The following is a 17,586-nucleotide window of genomic DNA, read 5'->3' as shown; positions in this document are numbered from 1 at the left end:
CCATGAGTATCTTTCCCCTTCCCGGCCTCTCTCCCCCATGAGTATCTTTCCCCTTCCCGGCCTCTCCCCCATGGGTATCTTTCCCCTTCCCGGCCTCTCCCCCATGGGTATCTTTCCCCTTCCCGGCCTCTCCCCCATGAGTATCTTTCCCCTTCCCGGCCTCTCCCCATGGGTATCTTTCCCCTTCCCGGCCTCTCCCCCATGGGTATCTTTCCCCTTCCCGGCCTCTCCCCCATGAGTATCTTTCCCCTTCCCGGCCTCTCCCCCATGAGTATCTTCCCCTTCCCGGCCTCTCCCCCATGGGTAGGATGAATCATGGAAAGTGTTGTGTTGTTATGTGAGGTTATTCCTTTTTAAGTAGTCCAGTAACTGGACACGTCTCACTCATCTCATTCTCCCTCTCTCAACATTTCCACCGTCTTTCTTTCTCTCCCTCTCATTGTCTTTCCCTCTACTGATTGTTAATCACAATGTTTGGCACGCTGCTCGTCACACCACGTCATGACCTCTGACCTCTGGTTAATGCCAGTAGAATGGGATGTGGTGGTAATGGTGATAAGCCATCCCTTTCCACCGTCACACAACAGAGGACCGTCAGCCATTGCACACTTTGTCATAGACACCATTGTAGTTGATGTGCGTGTCTCAAATGTGACCTTTATTTCCTTACATAGTGCTCTACTTTTGACTATTGGTACCTATTCCCTAAATAGGGAGTAGTGTAAAACAGCACAAGCACACATTAAAGTCGCGAAAGTCCTTATCATTAATCTCATCTAGTTCAGTCATAACAATAAAAGCTCTAACCTGAATGGGTTTATCCGAATCGTACACTTATGAAGCTGCTATTTCATATTCTTACCCTGCAGCTGCATAGCTCTTTGAAAACCTTCATATTTCACGTTGGCTGCGATCCAAAATGCATGGGTTAGAATCAGAATAAGAACTGCAAATCGAGATTTTGGAGATGTCGAGGTTGTCGGATCCAATTTGATTCCGTATGCAGAGCTCCCTGCGTCTGTCACGCAGCGTACGACCCGGGTCCCTAACCTAATAGGGACCCGCCTGGGGTGACAGCGGCCAGTATGAATGACTGGACTACAACATTAATGTAGGTGGAGGAGCACAGAGCAGCAGACCCGGGTTTAAAGCTATTTGACATCTTTCAAATGCTTTGTGCCTTTGCTCTAGTCAAGCCCGGAGAGCCAGATGGGCCAGGTTGACAAATTTGAGGCTATTCAATTGGTCCATCAAAATCAGGCAAGCTCAATCAAGCAGAGATGAAATGGTTTGGAAATTGGAATGATTTTGAATAGTGTTTGAACCCAGGTCAGCAGATTAGTGAGCAGCAGCACTCAGATGTACTTTTATTTCAGTCCGCCCGACCGAAATAGAATGAAACGTCAGCAAGAAAAATGTTCTCCTCTTCTGCTCCGAGTTTGAGAATATTTATTTAGTTTTGGTCCCATTTCTCCCCGAGAGGATGATGACGGTCTCCTCCACCAGGTTCACTGACTCAACCCCAAGTTGTTTATTTTGGGTTCTGTGTAGCAGGGGTTCATTTGTTATCTGTGCATTACAGGTCGACATTGTCTTGATAAACTGATCTAGAATCAGATTTTCCTGCCCCAGTTCTAGCATCAACCATCAGCAGGAACAGTTCAAACTGATCCAAGAGCTGCACGTACAGGCAACATCCACTAAAACCAGTTATAGCCCCTCTGAAAGCATAGGACTATAAGCGTAGGTATTCTGTGTCAAGGGACAAGAATGGGAAGTATAGAGTGCTGGAATACACTATTGGATCCTCTGGCTGGCTGTGAGGCTTAGAATGTAATGGCTCTGTGGTTGAAATGGAGTCACATCCTCTGAGTGCCTCATGCCTTCTTGGCCCTCATGTTCTTTGGGAAAAATGGAATACAATTTGATGTGGTTTCAACTTGGAGTTGACTCCATAAAAAAGTGATCCTGTATCAAATGAGTGAATAACCAGGTGGCCTGTGAAAATAAAGAATCACCACTACACACACACAACCTGTGGTTTTGGGAGGGCACTGGGTCCATGTGTACAAGGGATTACCACAATCCTGTGAACTGGTGATGTGAGTGAGAAACTTGGACCATTGGAAGTAACTGAACTCCTGTTCACGTTGACACACACACACACACACCATGCCCTTCTCAACCCATACCTCTGTTTTGGGTCCTTTTTCACCCTCCCCGGAGTCCCCCTCTCCCCTCCCTCCTTTCACCATCTGTTGACTTCAAGACATCTTGTTACTTTCTCCTGATTGCTCTCTCTCTCGCTCTTTTTCCCCTCCTTCAGTTTGTCCTCTGCTTTTATTCAGCTTCTCCTCTAAACAGAAATAGCCCATTAATTTGTCCATTTGACAAAGACAGAAGGCATAAGTAGAAGTAGAATTTACATACTTGGATGGTTTATTAAAAGGCTGCAGATGCTAGATGGAGTCACTCTAGTAGATTAGCTGTAATGGTTGGGTAGCACAACGTGTGTGTGTGTGTGTGTGTGTGTGTATTTTGGGTTGTTGTGTGCGTTTAGATTATAGCAAAGCTGTTATCCAGAGAGCATGTGTGTGTGTGCATGTCAATGTGAGTGAGAGTGTGCACATATATTTTTGTGTATTAGTGTTTGTCTGAGTGGACATGTTCTGTTCAGACAGCTCTCCTTTTCCCTCCTCTACTCTCTCCTCTTCCCTCCTCCTCCTTAAGGAAATTAAGCGCATGACTCTGCTTATGTATGACTTACTGTCTTTGTTCTTGGCAGCATCCCAAATGGCACCCTATATAGTGCACTGCTCTGACCAGGGCCATAGGCACTTTGTAGGGAATAGGGTGCTATTTGGGATGGAGTCATCCCCTTTGGACTTTTTTAAATTTTTTAACCCTATTCCTATTTCTCTCTCTATTTGTCTAGCCCGGGTTCCTCCCACAATTTCTACTCCTCCCTCCTTTTCATCCCTTCATTTTCCGCGAACACCCTCCTTTTTTTTGAGCAATTCCAGAAATATTTATTCCAGATGTGTTTTTACCGTCTCACCCCGGCCCTTCCCCCTTAGATCTTTCAACATAATTATCCGATTTCGCGGTGCCCCTTAAAAATGTCTGGATTTGCCTAGTGTTATTGCATGTCTGCCTTCATGACTACAACACAGTTCAGGGAATTTACCCTCCGTTTCAAATAGATGTTTATACTTTATTCATGTTAGTCAGGCTTCTAAAAGGCAATTAATAATTTACTGTTGCCTCAAATCTGTTCTCGCTAAGTACATTTTTGGCTCTCCAGGACACTTACTCAAACGGCAGTGAACGAGCATAGCAACTCTTCTCTCTACTTTCTACTTTTGAATTCCATAAAAAGTATTCCGATGGAGTGTTTTGTGTAACGTCGCTTGAGGGTGATGGCTACAGCGCTCATTGTGAGGGCTCAAGCTGTGATGCGCACGGAGCAAAGTGTTCCCTCCGGGGACAACACAGGCGAGGGACATTGGTTCCAGATGAAAGGGAGATGAGGGAGGAGGAAAACAAAAAGGAGAGATGGTTTTGATGTAGCGATACACAGACAAGCCTATATATTTTATTCCCCTCAAACCGATACAATTGTAAATTCTGTAAAACCAGCACATGTTGTATTTTGATAGAGCACTGCATAAATGCCAGTACATGGTGTGATTAAAGTGCGTTACAAGTGTATGTTTTATAACAGACAGTCACAGCTTAATTAACATCGGGTAACCTAACATTAACTGATAGCACAATGGGGGAAGAGGAGAGCTTAATGAGGACTCTAGGCAATTACTCACCAAATATTTGGTAGCTAGCCTACGTCTCACTCTTTCCATTTTCTCTCTTGCAACACCACCACCACCAGTTATAACGGAGCAAATCAATGCGAGGAATCTGACAGTGGGTTGCATCAGGGCAGATGATGTGAGGGAGGCAGTATACTCCATGACACTTGTGACCTATTTCTGATTTAAGCGCTATGGTGAGTCTCTCTCTCTTTTTCTCCCCCTCCTCCTCCCTCGTTCTTTCTCTCTCTCCCTGTCCTCTTATCTCTCCTAACGAACACACAATAGCTCCACTGGCGTGAGAGGAAGAGGACACACCAGGACATTGAGTGGAGGAGCTAGCTAGAGGAGTGTGTGTGAGGCACAGGCAGAATTAATTTGATTAGTGTGGCCATTAATGCATCAATTAACTGGAACGTGGAATATACTGGTGAGGAGAGGGGGATGATTGGCTGGAAAGAGAGAATAAAGGAGGGAAGATTATACAACTTAAAACGGACACAAACGGGTCAAACGATGTAAAAAATAATAATAATTGGTGAACTTTGTAGTTGGTGACCTTGTTTTTAAATGCCTTCTCTTTCAGAACAATGACCCCCTGACCCTTGGTTACCATGGATACCCAACCCACAGTCAGGTAAGACTACAGTCTCCTTAACATAATTGCATACATGTGAGACATTTGCATATTGTATGATATATTTTCATTATCTTATGTCCGCCATTGTGCTCTTCCATATATGGGCAACGACATATTTAAGTTATTTTCTAAGCTCTTCAAGCCACAAGGTGGTGATGTGGATTCAGATCATTTCTGATTGGGAGCCTGACAACTTCATGTAAGGGAAAGGGAGACACCTCGTCAGTTGTACAACTGAATGCATTCAACTGAAATGTTTTTTCCACACAACCTCTTCTGAATAACCTTCTCTATGTAAGTTTACTCTTTGTTAATATGGCTTTACATTAAGTTTATGGTTGCTCTCTAGGTTTATTTTTATTTCCTGTTTGCCCTTGGATAGCCAAGAAATATGGTAGGAATTTCAATTCAATATCTAGATAAGCACATAGATATGGCATGGATGATGTCGTAGAGCTGTCCTGCCAGTAGCTTCAATTTCTCCCTCACTATTCTAAAACATAATAGAGTTTGTTTTGAGTATATACTACAGCGTTTTGTGTGTGTGTATATATGTGTGTGGGTGGCCACTCCAATACTTTGACTTTGTTGTCCTTTAGCCATTTTGCCACAACTTTGGAAGTATGCTTGGGGTTATTGTCCACTTGGAAGACCCATTTGCGACCAAGATTAACTTCCTGACTGTCTTGAGATGTTGCTTCAATATATCCACATACTTTTTCTGCCTCATGATGCCATGTATTTTGAAGTGCACCCGTCCCTCCTGCAGCAAAGCACCCCACAACATGATGCTGCCACCCCCATGCTTCACGGTAGGGGTGGTGTTCTTCGGCTTGCAAGACTCCCCCTTTTTCCTACAAACATATAATGGTCACTATGGCCAAACAGTTCTATTTTTGTTTCATCAGACCAGAGGACATTTCTTCAAAAAGTATGATCTTTGTCCCCATGTGCAATGGCAAACAGTAGTCTAGCTTTTTTTATGGTGGTTTTGGAGCAGTGGCTTCTTCCTTGCTGAGCAGCATTTCAGGCTATGTTGATATAGGACTTGTCAACTTAGTGTATGTAAACTTCTGACCCACTGAAATTGTGATACAGTGTAATAATCTGTCTGTAAACAGTTGTTGGAAAAATTACTTATAATGCACAAAGTAGATGTCCTAACTGACTTGCCAAAACTCTAGTTTGTTAACAAGACATTTATGGAGTGGTTGGAAAAATGAGTTTTAATGACTCCAACCTAAGTGTATGTAAACTTCCTACTTCAACTGTATGTATTATTTTTATTTTGAAATAATTTCCGTGGTCTTTTTCGATGTAAACTTGAACCAGATATAAGGTATTTGCCACCACTGCTATAATAAATCCTAGTGGAAACACTAGTAACTGAGATACAAACTGTGTGTGTGTGCCTTGCAATCAACACAGCCCATATGACCAATAAAAACCATACATAGGGGCCTACCTTATAAATGTGTTTGTGTGTGTACCGTATGTCCAGTGTGTTTACCTGGGTGTGTTTTTAAGAGGCTGATTGTGTTATTAGGTGGTTTAGTTGGTGTTGTTAATCCTCAGATCATCCTCCATGCTCTTTCCATAATCCCCTCATCCCCCTCTCTTTATCCCCCGCTCACTACGGATGCTGTGTAACATTCATCATGACCGTTTTACATGGCTGACAATGTATCCATTCCACTATCTATATATCTCTATATCCTTGGTGGTTCTGTGGCTAAATAAAAGAATACGGACGGTCCTCATGTCCACTTACTGTATACGTCTGTGTAGTGTGGAATGGCAGCTAAAGGAAAACAATGGCATCTTTTAACTGAAAATACCTAGAATTTGTCTGTTCATAAACGAGTCTTGCTCAAGGAAGCGGTATAGAGGAAAAAGACATTTAGACCACGGCGGTATCGTTACGGGATGCCTGAAGAGGTTAAAAACACGAGACGATGAGAAGTTGCTCACAAAGCCCCCTGGGGAAGAGCTGCTAAACTGTCACTGACAGCATGAGACGAGGTGATCAAAGACTTTCCGATGGAAGAGCCCAGAGTGTCACGCAGGAGACGAAGAGAGAGTGTGAGAAAGGAGAGGAAGGAGGGAAACAAAGCTTCTGTTCTCTCTTTCGCTCACTCTAGTCTCTCTCTCTTCAGTCTCCCAGTGGTGCGAGCAGCCCCAGTTTAACTCACCTACATGGAGAGAAAGAGAACAGGGGGGAGGGAGATACTGCGACACGGCGGGAGAGGTAGGGGAGGGGGAAAGTTTGCAGGTGTGACAGCAAGGGAAAGGAGGTGGCGTAAAGGGAGGGGAGGAGGAAGTGTGGCTGGGGAGCATCAGGCTATCTGGGTGAGGGAGGGAGAGGGATGAGCAGTGAACAGGCAACGGCACGACAGAGAAAACGGAAGGCTGGGGGTTGAGGGGAAAGGAAAGCACAATAGAGGGAGGGAGAGTGACAGGGACAGAGAGAGCGGAGGAGGTGGGGAGGGGGGATTGGCATGGTATATGGAGCAAGCGAGGGAAGAGGAGGGAGATTTTGAATCTGTGAAGAGGGACAGATAGACGGGAGAGTGAGCTGGACCGGGAACACGCACTCGGATAGAGCGGAGGAAAGGAGAGCGAGGATAAACGGATATTTCAAGTTTTTGCACAAATACGATGATGGGACTGTACTATCCTTCCGTGTTGTCGGTGAGTTCCTATCTTGAAATCCCCTCTGCAAGGCTTATTCTACTGTTTCTGTTGCTGTTTTTAAAGGAACAACAATTAAATTACATAAACTAGGTTTGTCTGTTCTTTAGCTGCAGCGATTCTTAATTCAGCGTAAATGCCAAGCGTTGTGTTTGACCCTTTTTACTTGAGCGGTGTGCTAGTGAGGCCATTTCATGCATGGCTTTCCACCCAATCATCAGTCAGAAGCCTCGGTAAATAGGAAATCAACACTGGAATACTGCGCTGCACTAGGAGAGGGACAGAGATGGGAGCCTTTGAAGATAGAATCTGTATTATAATATGCTGTGTGAGCTTTGCTGTACCGTATTGTCATGGCATCTGTTCTCTTGCCCTGGGCCTCTAGTGCTCACAGATACGTTCGCTGGCTACATTTGTACTCTGGCTTCTCAATTCATGCGTCGTAGCATTTATGTTTATATGCAGTACATATGGACGGGAATATTTGAGTATTTGCAAATCTGGAGAACGGGGAAAGGGATGTGTACGTGTGTGAGAATAAGGATATAGGGTTTGTTTAGGATGACCGTGTAAGTACAGGCCTCTAGCCTGCACTGTCCTCAGGATCTGAGTAAGCCTCAACATGTTTGCGAATAGGAGGGAGGAGAGCAAATGGGGGGGTAAAGAAATTCTGCAGCTGTCTGTATACGTATCCCTCTATGCTCTGAGCGAAAGGGACAGGTGCCCCAAGAACAGTTGTCTCTCTCTCACTCTTGTCTCACTCTCTGCCGGTCTCTCTCTGTCTTGCTTTCTCTTTCTTTTCAACCAATACCCCCTCACTCTTATCTCTCTGAGAGACGCTCTCTCTCTCACACACACACACACACAAACTTTGAAGGTCGAGACTCCCGTGTGTGTGTGTCAGACTATCGTCATATCATTATATTTGAGGGATGACTCAGTGGTCCCACCATGTGTTCCACCAGTGTCTGACTGACTACCCTGGTTAGTGCTCTGCCTGCATACATGCGTTGGCCTGTACACTTCTTTCAGCAGTACCTTTTTGAATCCTGCTCCCTTTACTATTTGACCTCTTTTCCCTGTGCCTCTCCCTGGGGCCCTAGCAGCTGTTATCTCAATGTTTTCCTTTAAAATTTAAAGAGCCCCAGAAAGAGGGGGATGGGACAGAGAGAGGGGGAACAGGAGAATGTACATTGAAATGAAAGGTGAAAGACAGACTTGTCTTTGCAGGAAGGCCCATAGAAGTCATAGTAGTTCCTAAAGGATATATTATACACAGATGGACTGATAGAGACATGGATAAGGGAGGTAGATGGGTGTAGACATTATAATCTAGACAGTGAGATGGATAGCTCACTGGATAAAGCTAGTTTGTTGCATGATGTAATAGAATTCTGAATCGCTGACATTGCAGTTCTGCGGATCCAAAGTTACAATTCACTTGAAAGGGGGATTTTTTTTGTTTGTTTGTGGAGAGGCACAGTAAATTATAGCTTCTGTTTTAAGGTGTACCTTTACTACAGAGCTCTTTGTGCAAATAGGGATAGCCTAGCACTGAGAGAAGGAGAGAGGATTGGAGAAATATTTGCAGAGCCCCACCCAAGCGTGTGCCCTAAGGCATGGGAGAGACACCTACCTGGCACACACACACACACACACACACACACACACACACACACACACACACACACACACACACACACACACACACACACACAAACTATGGAGGTCAAAAGCTCTTGACATTCTTCAAAGGCCTACAGTACTGGTGATTTATGATTCTGCCCCCTTTCTTCAAAATGGTATATTAGTGGTGTTGCTATGACGACCATTCATTGATCGAGGTGGGTGTGAAGTGTCACTAGGAACAACTTTGCACAGGCCCACATGGGCATGAAGCATACACAATGTCCTGAGCCGTGCTTCAAATGTAATAATAATGGATTATTTAATGGGTCCAGTTAACACTGCAAAACCGTTCTACTATTGGGACTGTGGAAGTCGTCTTTGCCGAGGTCCATTTTGAATGTTCATTTGTGTCCACTCTATGGCAGCGCTAAACTCATATGCTTTTGAAAACTAATGATGCACTTTCCAAAGGAGGGCAGGATGTGAAATCCCAACAAGCCTTGCTCCAACCTCTCAGTGCACGGTGTGATTGACAGTACAGCGGTCATCTAGGCACTAGCTTATGTACACACATGAACACGTTGGCCATGGGAAAGCCAGAGTCAGATTGGTATTGAGCTCTCCGTGTCCTCTGAACAAGACGAACTAGTTCCATGGTCACTGACAATGTGTTGGAAGAGGAGGAACGTCATATGTAGTGTCAATAGACTCCTGTTTTGTGTGTTCACCTGTGTGTGGTTGTTTGTCTGGGGTCTGCGTGCGTCGTTGCATGGTTAACTAGCGGTACAGTAAAGCAATATTGACCAATAGATATTGCCAACTATGTCTGTCTTGAATGTGTACCTTTTTCATAAAGAGTTGCACCGGAGCCTAACAGACCATTAATACCAGACACAATACAGGAGAGATGACAGAGAACGTGGTGTACACGTGATAATCTGGAGCATGCATAAGACCCTACAAGGAAATGGATGTGGGGGTGGAGTGAGAGGGGCTTCATGACAAGCAGACATGTTACCCTATAAGGAGATGTGGAGTGGGAGGAGTTTACGGGGTGAGCTAATGTTCTGTTGCTATGAGGCTGCTGGCAGCGAGTTTGACTGGGGGGGTGGATGCAAGGGTCCCGTCTGGATTTAATGAAGCGTTTTTAAAAAAAGGGTGGAGTTGAGGGGGAGGACAGGGAGAACAGCAGCAGCAGGAGGAGAGCGAGTGGGAGGGAGGAGAGTGATGGGGAGAGGGGGCGGCTTAGGAGGATGGAATTATTTAACCAGGAAGGAAGGGAAGGGTTTCTTCTACAGTTCCTTATGTTAGGAATGTATAGATAGCTGGTAAATGTGCCAAGAATTTAATAAATTGCATTTTGAATTGTATACTGTTAAGTTCCGTGTCTAATGTACTGACAACAGAACTGCACCTTTCAATTCCTGCATCATCTACAGTTCAGTAGTGGCCATTGAATGCCACCTACCCCCATTCTTCATACACTCCAGTGCTTTAGAATTAGGCTGTAGACTTATGCCATACACCCATTAGACAAAGAGGTCCCTGATAAGTCATTATTCATGTCAAACAGCCTAGATCTGGCCTGGTTAGCCGTGGTTACCTGCACACAGTGACACTGCTGCAGTCAGACAGGGCAGAGGAGTCCATTTTCTAACATGCCAGGCTCCTCAAACACACTAGCTAGCCGGCGCTAACTGACCCGAAAGTAAATCAGCTACTGCCTCTGAATCACAGGCTCCGCTGAACTGACGGCATAAGCTTACACAACCAGGGACACACACACACACACAAGCGTTTACAAATGTGCTGACAAGATGCGTGACACATATCTGTCTACAGGACACCCCACATCAGTGACAATATCTCTCCCTCTCCCCGTCCCGCTCTTTCTCCATCCATCCCTCTCTCAGCCATCCCTCTCTCAGCCATCCCTCTCTCAGCCATCCCTCTCTTCGTTACGCTATGTATGTATTCAGCAGATGCTCTTATCCAGAGAGAATGACAAAGCAACTTAGTCTAAATCACATAACAAGGCGATCCTGACAGACCAGGAGACCATTCCAGTTGATGCCCACAGGGCTCTGGTCAAAATAAGTGCACTATACAGGGAACAGGGCTCCATTTGGGAGATACCCATGGTGTGCAGTATGAGGCCTGTGTGGAAAATGGAACATGAATATTCTATTTGAAAGGTCATGCAGAGTCGTTCAGCTAAAATGGAAGGCTCAAGGTTGCTCTATTTTTCTGTGTTTCGGTTTGGCAGAAATGAAACCAAAGCAAGGAAATAGAATGGGATATTATTTGCCAATATTTTAGCTTCAAGGCTTTTTCCAAGTCTACATAGAACAACCCACGGTTAGAAACATGTACAGTGGGAAAGGGGCTTGGGGGTTGCCCTGTTTTTTAAAATGTATTTTTCTGTTCCGTAAGAATCTAAATGACCCAGGCTTGCCCAGCGACCCCAGCTTGTCACAGGTGCAAAGCAGCGAAAGGTCAGGCGCTTAAACAGATGGCACACACACACACACACACACTCTGTCCTAACACTCCCTCAGGGACTCTGGATGTATTGTACCACACAGCAGGGAAATGCTTCACCCCATCACACACACAGACAGATGTTGTGTTTTAGATAACACACCATTTTTGCTATATCAGCTGATGCTTGTCATTACCTATAGACAATGTCACAAAAATTGTCAGCTAGCTAGCAACAATGACAAGAAGCTGACATTCTGATAGTTTTCTTGTTATTGATTTGACATTGAAGTCATTCAGCAGACGCTCTTATCGAGAGCGACTTACAGTAGTGGGCGCATACGTTTTCGTACTGGTCCCCCGTGGGAATCGAACCCACAACCCTGGCGTTGCAAGCTCCATGCTCTACTAACTGAGCCACATGGTATCACAGCCGTGGTCCCATGTCTCGTATTGACTCATTTCATGTGAATGCTAATATGGCAAAACATTTGCTAGCTAGCTAACCTACAACTAACAATGTATTTGAGAGACAAGAGCTCATTGTGCAAATGTATTTGTTTTCAATAAACATTTGGAGACGAAATATAGTTGTATGTTGCCAGCAATCTAAGCCAACCCCGTTTTCTAGCAGTCTGATATAGTAAATGAATGAAACACGTTGAATCTAGTATTTCATGGATCAGTAGCAGGACTTTTCTGTCAGTCTTCAGCTGTCCTTTCCTTCTCCATATCCCATCCCCCTTTCCTCTCCTCTTGCCTGTCCGTTCCTTCTCCATATCCCATCCCCCTTTCCTCTCCTCTTTACCTGTCCTTTCCTTCTCCATATCCCATCCCCCTTTCCTCTCCTCTTCAGCTGTCCTTTCCTTCTCCATATCCCATCCCCTTTCCTCTCCTCTTGCCTGTCCTTTCCTTCTCCATATCCCATCCCCCTTTCCTCTCCTCACCTGTCCTTTCCTTCTCCATATCCCATCCCCCTTTCCTCTCCTCTTGCCTGTCCTTTCCTTCTCCATATCCCATCCCCCTTTCCTCTCCTCTTGCCTGTCCTTTCCTTCTCCATATCCCATCCCCCTTTCCTCTCCTCTTTACCTGTCCTTTCCTTCTCCATATCCCAGCCCCCTTTCCTCTCCTCTTGCCTGTCCTTTCCTTCTCCATATCCCATCCCCCTTTTTCCTCTTCACCTGTCCTTTCCTTCTCCATATCCCATCCCCTTTCCTCTCCTCTTGCCTGTCCTTTCCTTCTCCATATCCCATCCCCCTTTCCTCTCCTCTTGCCTGTCCTTTCCTTCTCCATATCCCATCCCCCTTTCCTCTCCTCTTTACCTGTCCTTTCCTTCTCCATATCCCATCCCCCTTTCCTCTCCTCTTGCCTGTCCTTTCCTTCTCCATATCCCATCCCCCTTTCCTCTCCTCTTTACCTGTCCTTTCCTTCTCCATATCCCATCCCCCTTTCCTCTCCTCTTGCCTGTCCTTTCCTTCTCCATATCCCATCCCCCTTTCCTCTCCTCTTTACCTGTCCTTTCCTTCTCCATATCCCATCCCCCTTTCCTCTCCTCTTTACCTGTCCTTTCCTTCTCCATATCCCATCCCCCTTTCCTCTCCTCTTGCCTGTCCTTTCCTTCTCCATATCCCAGCCCCCTTTCCTCTCCTCTTCACATGTCCTTTCCTTCTCCATATCCCATCCCCTTTCCTCTCCTCTTGCCTGTCCTTTCCTTCTCCATATCCCATCCCCCTTTCCTCTCCTCTTTACCTGTCCTTTCCTTCTCCATATCCCATCCCCCTTTCCCTCCTCTTGCCTGTCCTTTCCTTCTCCATATCCCATCCCCCTTTCCTCTCCTCTTGCCTGTCCTTTCCTTCTCCATATCCCAGCCCCCTTTCCTCTCCTCTTCACCTGTCCTTTCCTTCTCCATATCCCATCCCCCTTTCCTCTCCTCTTGCCTGTCCTTTCCTTCTCCATATCCCATCCCCCTTTCCTCTCCTCTTGCCTGTCCTTTCCTTCTCCATATCCCAGCCCCTTTCCTCTCCTCTTGCCTGTCCTTTCCTTCTCCATATCCCATCCCCCTTTCCTGTCTCTTGCCTGTCCTTTCCTTCTCCATATCCCATCCCCCTTTCCTCTCCTCTTGACCTGTCCTTTCCTTCTCCATATCCCAGCCCCCTTTCCTCTCCTCTTGCCTGTCCTTTCCTTCTCCATATCCCATCCCCCTTTCCTCTCCTCTTGCCTGTCCTTTCCTTCTCCATATCCCATCCCCCTTTCCCTCCTCTTACCTGTCCTATCCCTCTCCATATCCCAGCCCCCTTTCCTCTCCTCTTACCTGTCCTTTCCTTCTCCATATCCCATCCCCCTTTCCTCTCCTCTTTACCTGTCCTTTCCTTCTCCATATCCCATCCCCCTTTCCTCTCCTCTTGCCTGTCCTTTCCTTCTCCATATCCCATCCCCTTTCCTCTCCTCTTGCCTGTCCTTTCCTCTCCATATCCCAGCCCCCTTTCCTCTCCTCTTGCCTGTCCTTTCCTTCTCCATATCCCAGCCCCCTTTCCTCTCCTCTTGCCTGTCCTTTCCTTCTCCATATCCCATCCCCCTTTCCTCTCCTCTTGCCTGTCCTTTCCTTCTCCATATCCCATCCCCTTTCCTCTCCTCTTGCCTGTCCTTTCCTTCTCCATATCCCATCCCCTTTCCTCTCCTCTTGACCTGTCCTTTCCTTCTCCATATCCCATCCCCTTTCCTCTCCTCTTGCCTGTCCTTTCCTTCTCCATATCCCATCCCCTTTCCTCTCCTCTTTACCTGTCCTTTCCTTCTCCATATCCCATCCCCCTTTCCTCTCCTCTTTGCCTGTCCTTTCCTTCTCCATATCCCATCCCCTTTCCTCTCCTCTTGCCTGTCCTTTCCTTCTCCATATCCCAGCCCCCTTTCCTCTCCTCTTTACCTGTCCTTTCCTTCTCCATATCCCATCCCCCTTTCCTCTCCTCTTGCCTGTCCTTTCCTTCTCCATATCCCATCCCCTTTCCTCTCCTCTTTACCTGTCCTTTCCTTCTCCATATCCCAGCCCCCTTTCCTCTCCTCTTGACCTGTCCTTTCCTTCTCCATATCCCATCCCCCTTTCCTCTCCTCTTTACCTGTCCTTTCCTTCTCCATATCCCATCCCCCTTTCCTCTCCTCTTGCCTGTCCTTTCCTTCTCCATATCCCATCCCCCTTTCCTCTCCTCTTACCTGTCCTTTCCTTCTCCATATCCCATCCCCCTTTCCTCTCCTCCTGCCTGTCCTTTCCTTCTCCATATCCCATCCCCCTTTCCTCTCCTCTTGCCTGTCCTTTCCTTCTCCATATCCCAGCCCCCTTTCCTCTCCTCTTTACCTGTCCTTTCCTTCTCCATATCCCATCCCCCTTTCCTCTCCTCTTGCCTGTCCTTTCCTTCTCCATATCCCATCCCCCTTTCCTCTCCTCTTGCCTGTCCTTTCCTTCTCCATATCCCATCCCCCTTTCCTCTCCTCTTGACCTGTCCTTTCCTTCTCCATATCCCATCCCCCTTTCCTCTCCTCTTTACCTGTCCTTTCCTTCTCCATATCCCATCCCCCTTTCCTTCCTCTTGCCTGTCCTTTCCTTCTCCATATCCCATCCCCCTTTCCTCTCCTCTTGCCTGTCCTTTCCTTCTCCATATCCCAGCCCCCTTTCCTCTCCTCTTCACATGTCCTTTCCTTCTCCATATCCCATCCCCCTTTCCTCTCCTCTTGCCTGTCCTTTCCTTCTCCATATCCCATCCCCCTTTCCTCTCCTCTTCACATGTCCTTTCCTTCTCCATATCCCATCCCCCTTTCCTCTCCTCTTGCCTGTCCTTTCCTTCTCCATATCCCAGCCCCCTTTCCTCTCCTCCTGCCTGTCCTTTCCTTCTCCATATCCCAGCCCCTTTCCTCTCCTCTTGCCTGTCCTTTCCTTCTCCATATCCCATCCCCCTTTCCTCTCCTCTTGCCTGTCCTTTCCTTCTCCATATCCCATCCCCCTTTCCTCTCCTCTTGACCTGTCCTTTCCCTCTCCATATCCCAGCCCCCTTTCCTCTCCTCTTGCCTGTCCTTTCCTTCTCCATATCCCATCCCCCTTTCCTCTCCTCTTGCCTGTCCTTTCCTTCTCCATATCCCATCCCCCTTTCCTCTCCTCTTACCTGTCCTATCCCTCTCCATATCCCAGCCCCCTTTCCTCTCCTCTTGCCTGTCCTTTCCTTCTCCATATCCCATCCCCTTTCCTCTTCTCTTGCCTGTCCTTTCCTTCTCCATATCCCATCCCCCTTTCCTCTCCTCTTGCCTGTCCTTTCCCTCTCCATATCCCATCCCCCTTTCCTCTCCTCTTGCCTGTCCTTTCCCTCTCCATATCCCATCCCCCTTTCCTCTCCTCTTGCCTGTCCTTTCCTTCTCCATATCCCAGCCCCCTTTCCTCTCCTCTTGCCTGTCCTTTCCTTCTCCATATCCCAGCCCCCTTTCCTCTCCTCTTGCCTGTCCTTTCCTTCTCCATATCCCATCCCCCTTTCCTCTCCTCTTGCCTGTCCTTTCCTTCTCCATATCCCATCCCCCTTTCCTCTCCTCTTGACCTGTCCTTTCCCTCTCCATATCCCAGCCCCCTTTCCTCTCCTCTTGCCTGTCCTTTCCCTCTCCATATCCCATCCCCTTTCCTCTCCTCTTGCCTGTCCTTTCCCTCTCCATATCCCAGCCCCCTTTCCTCTCCTCTTGCCTGTCCTTTCCTTCTCCATATCCCAGCCCCCTTTCCTCTCCTCTTGCCTGTCCTTTCCTTCTCCATATCCCATCCCCCTTTCCTCTCCTCTTGCCTGTCCTTTCCTTCTCCATATCCCATCCCCCTTTCCTCTCCTCTTGCCTGTCCTTTCCTTCTCCATATCCCATCCCCCTTTCCTCTCCTCTTGACCTGTCCTTTCCTTCTCCATATCCCATCCCCCTTTCCTCTCCTCTTGCCTGTCCTTTCCCTCTCCATATCCCATCCCCCTCCATATCCCATCCCCCTTTCCTCTCCTCTTGCCTGTCCTTTCCCTCTCCATATCCCAGCCCCCTTTCCTCTCCTCTTGCCTCTCCGTCATCTCTTTCAGCACTCACCATTTCCATTTAGGGTAGCGATGCCCCTCTGCCAATAAGCTAGGAATGCACTGTAGTGTGTGTGTGTGTGTGTGTGTTTATGAGAGTATTTCGGGTAGTTGTGGGCATTAGATTATAGCACAGCCGTTATCCAACAGTCAGCCTTTGAGTGTTTAGGCTTGTGGGCGTTTGCGTGTCCGAGTTAGTGTGTTGAGGTGTGTATGTGTCTTATCTGTCTGTGTGTGGGCGTCAACATCTATTGTGCTGCTTCTCTGTGTGGAAGCTGCTGACCCCCTCAATAATAGATGGGCCTGTAGTGAATATTTAATGGACAACAGCACACACACACCGGGGGGATGGAAATATAATATCCGTGCCTGTAAGCCTTTTAAACTGAACCTCTTGGGAAAGTGGTCTTACCCCTAGTGATGTTCTCTCAGGCTCTCTCTCCGGCTCTCTGTCGGTAAAGGAATACGGTGGAGTATAGCCAGCCAGTTACTTAAGACCACTCACCTCTCTCTTCCTCCTCTCACGCGCTCTCTCTTGCTCTCTCCCTCTCTCTCTCCCATCCTCAGGGCTCTCAGGATTCAGCAGGTGGTCAAGAGGGTCTCGTCCCCCCATCCTTCTCCACCTTCCCCCCTCCTCCCCCTCCGCCCCCCCAGAACGGCTTGGCCCTGGAGTACGGGGCCAGTCTGTACGCCGCAGGGGCCATCCAGGGGTCGGTGGAGGCCGGACAGGCAGGCCTTAACCCCCCGACAAGTGTCCCAAACAGCTTAACCACCCACGTGAGTTGTTTTTATTTGCACAAACTTTACCAGCGAGTTTGTTTCACGCTGTGAATGAGGGAGTAAGTGTCTATTAAATCCCCACTTTCTCTCTCCTTCTCTGTGTCTCTGCCTCTTTCTCTGTCTGTCTGCTTCTCTCACTCTGTCTTTTTCTTTCTTTCACTCTTTCTCACAGCAGTCAGATGTGTCGTCACAGATTGATACCCAGTTGGTGTGTACAGGAGGAGGTGGTGGCGGGGGGTCCGTAGGGGACGACTCAGAGAAGGGGACCCCCAAACGCCTCCACGTCTCCAACATTCCCTTCCGCTTCAGAGACCCTGACCTCCGGCAGATGTTTGGGGTACGAGACCAGGAATATTGTCCTTTTCCCCCATCCACAACCCTGACATTTTAGATTAGTTAGTGATTAAAGGAGCAATCTGCGATTGCTACATCCATTTTAGGACTTTGAAATTTGTGTTTTAGTAAAGCTTCCTTAACATGGAGC

At 47.2% G+C, this 17,586-nt stretch overlaps 1 protein-coding gene across 9 annotated transcripts in view; it reads left to right on the top strand.

Annotated features, from left to right (window-relative positions):
- Positions 1-17,586, top strand: part of LOC112238442 (RNA binding protein fox-1 homolog 2) — a 36,811-nt gene that overhangs the window by 3,595 nt on the left and 15,630 nt on the right. For 6 of the 9 annotated variants that reach the window (XR_006079647.1, XR_006079646.1, XM_042304051.1 and 3 more), the window contains exons 2-4: positions 4,396-4,446; positions 16,890-17,099; positions 17,275-17,439. Coding sequence is in view for 7 of the 9 variants with exons in the window: in XM_042304051.1 (XP_042159985.1) it covers positions 4,396-4,446; positions 16,890-17,099; positions 17,275-17,439 (426 nt within the window). In the remaining 2 variants the exon portion in view is untranslated. Of the gene's footprint in view, positions 1-3,854; positions 4,240-4,395; positions 4,447-6,869; positions 7,141-16,889; positions 17,100-17,274; positions 17,440-17,586 lie in introns of those variants that run through there. The other 3 variants (XM_042304060.1, XM_042304049.1, XM_042304062.1) reach the window with 3 other exon arrangements.

This window comes from Oncorhynchus tshawytscha, linkage group LG02 (genome assembly GCF_018296145.1).
Source record: "Oncorhynchus tshawytscha isolate Ot180627B linkage group LG02, Otsh_v2.0, whole genome shotgun sequence".
Lineage (NCBI taxonomy): Eukaryota > Metazoa > Chordata > Actinopteri > Salmoniformes > Salmonidae > Oncorhynchus > Oncorhynchus tshawytscha.
This window is presented reverse-complemented; position numbering and strand designations above follow the sequence as displayed.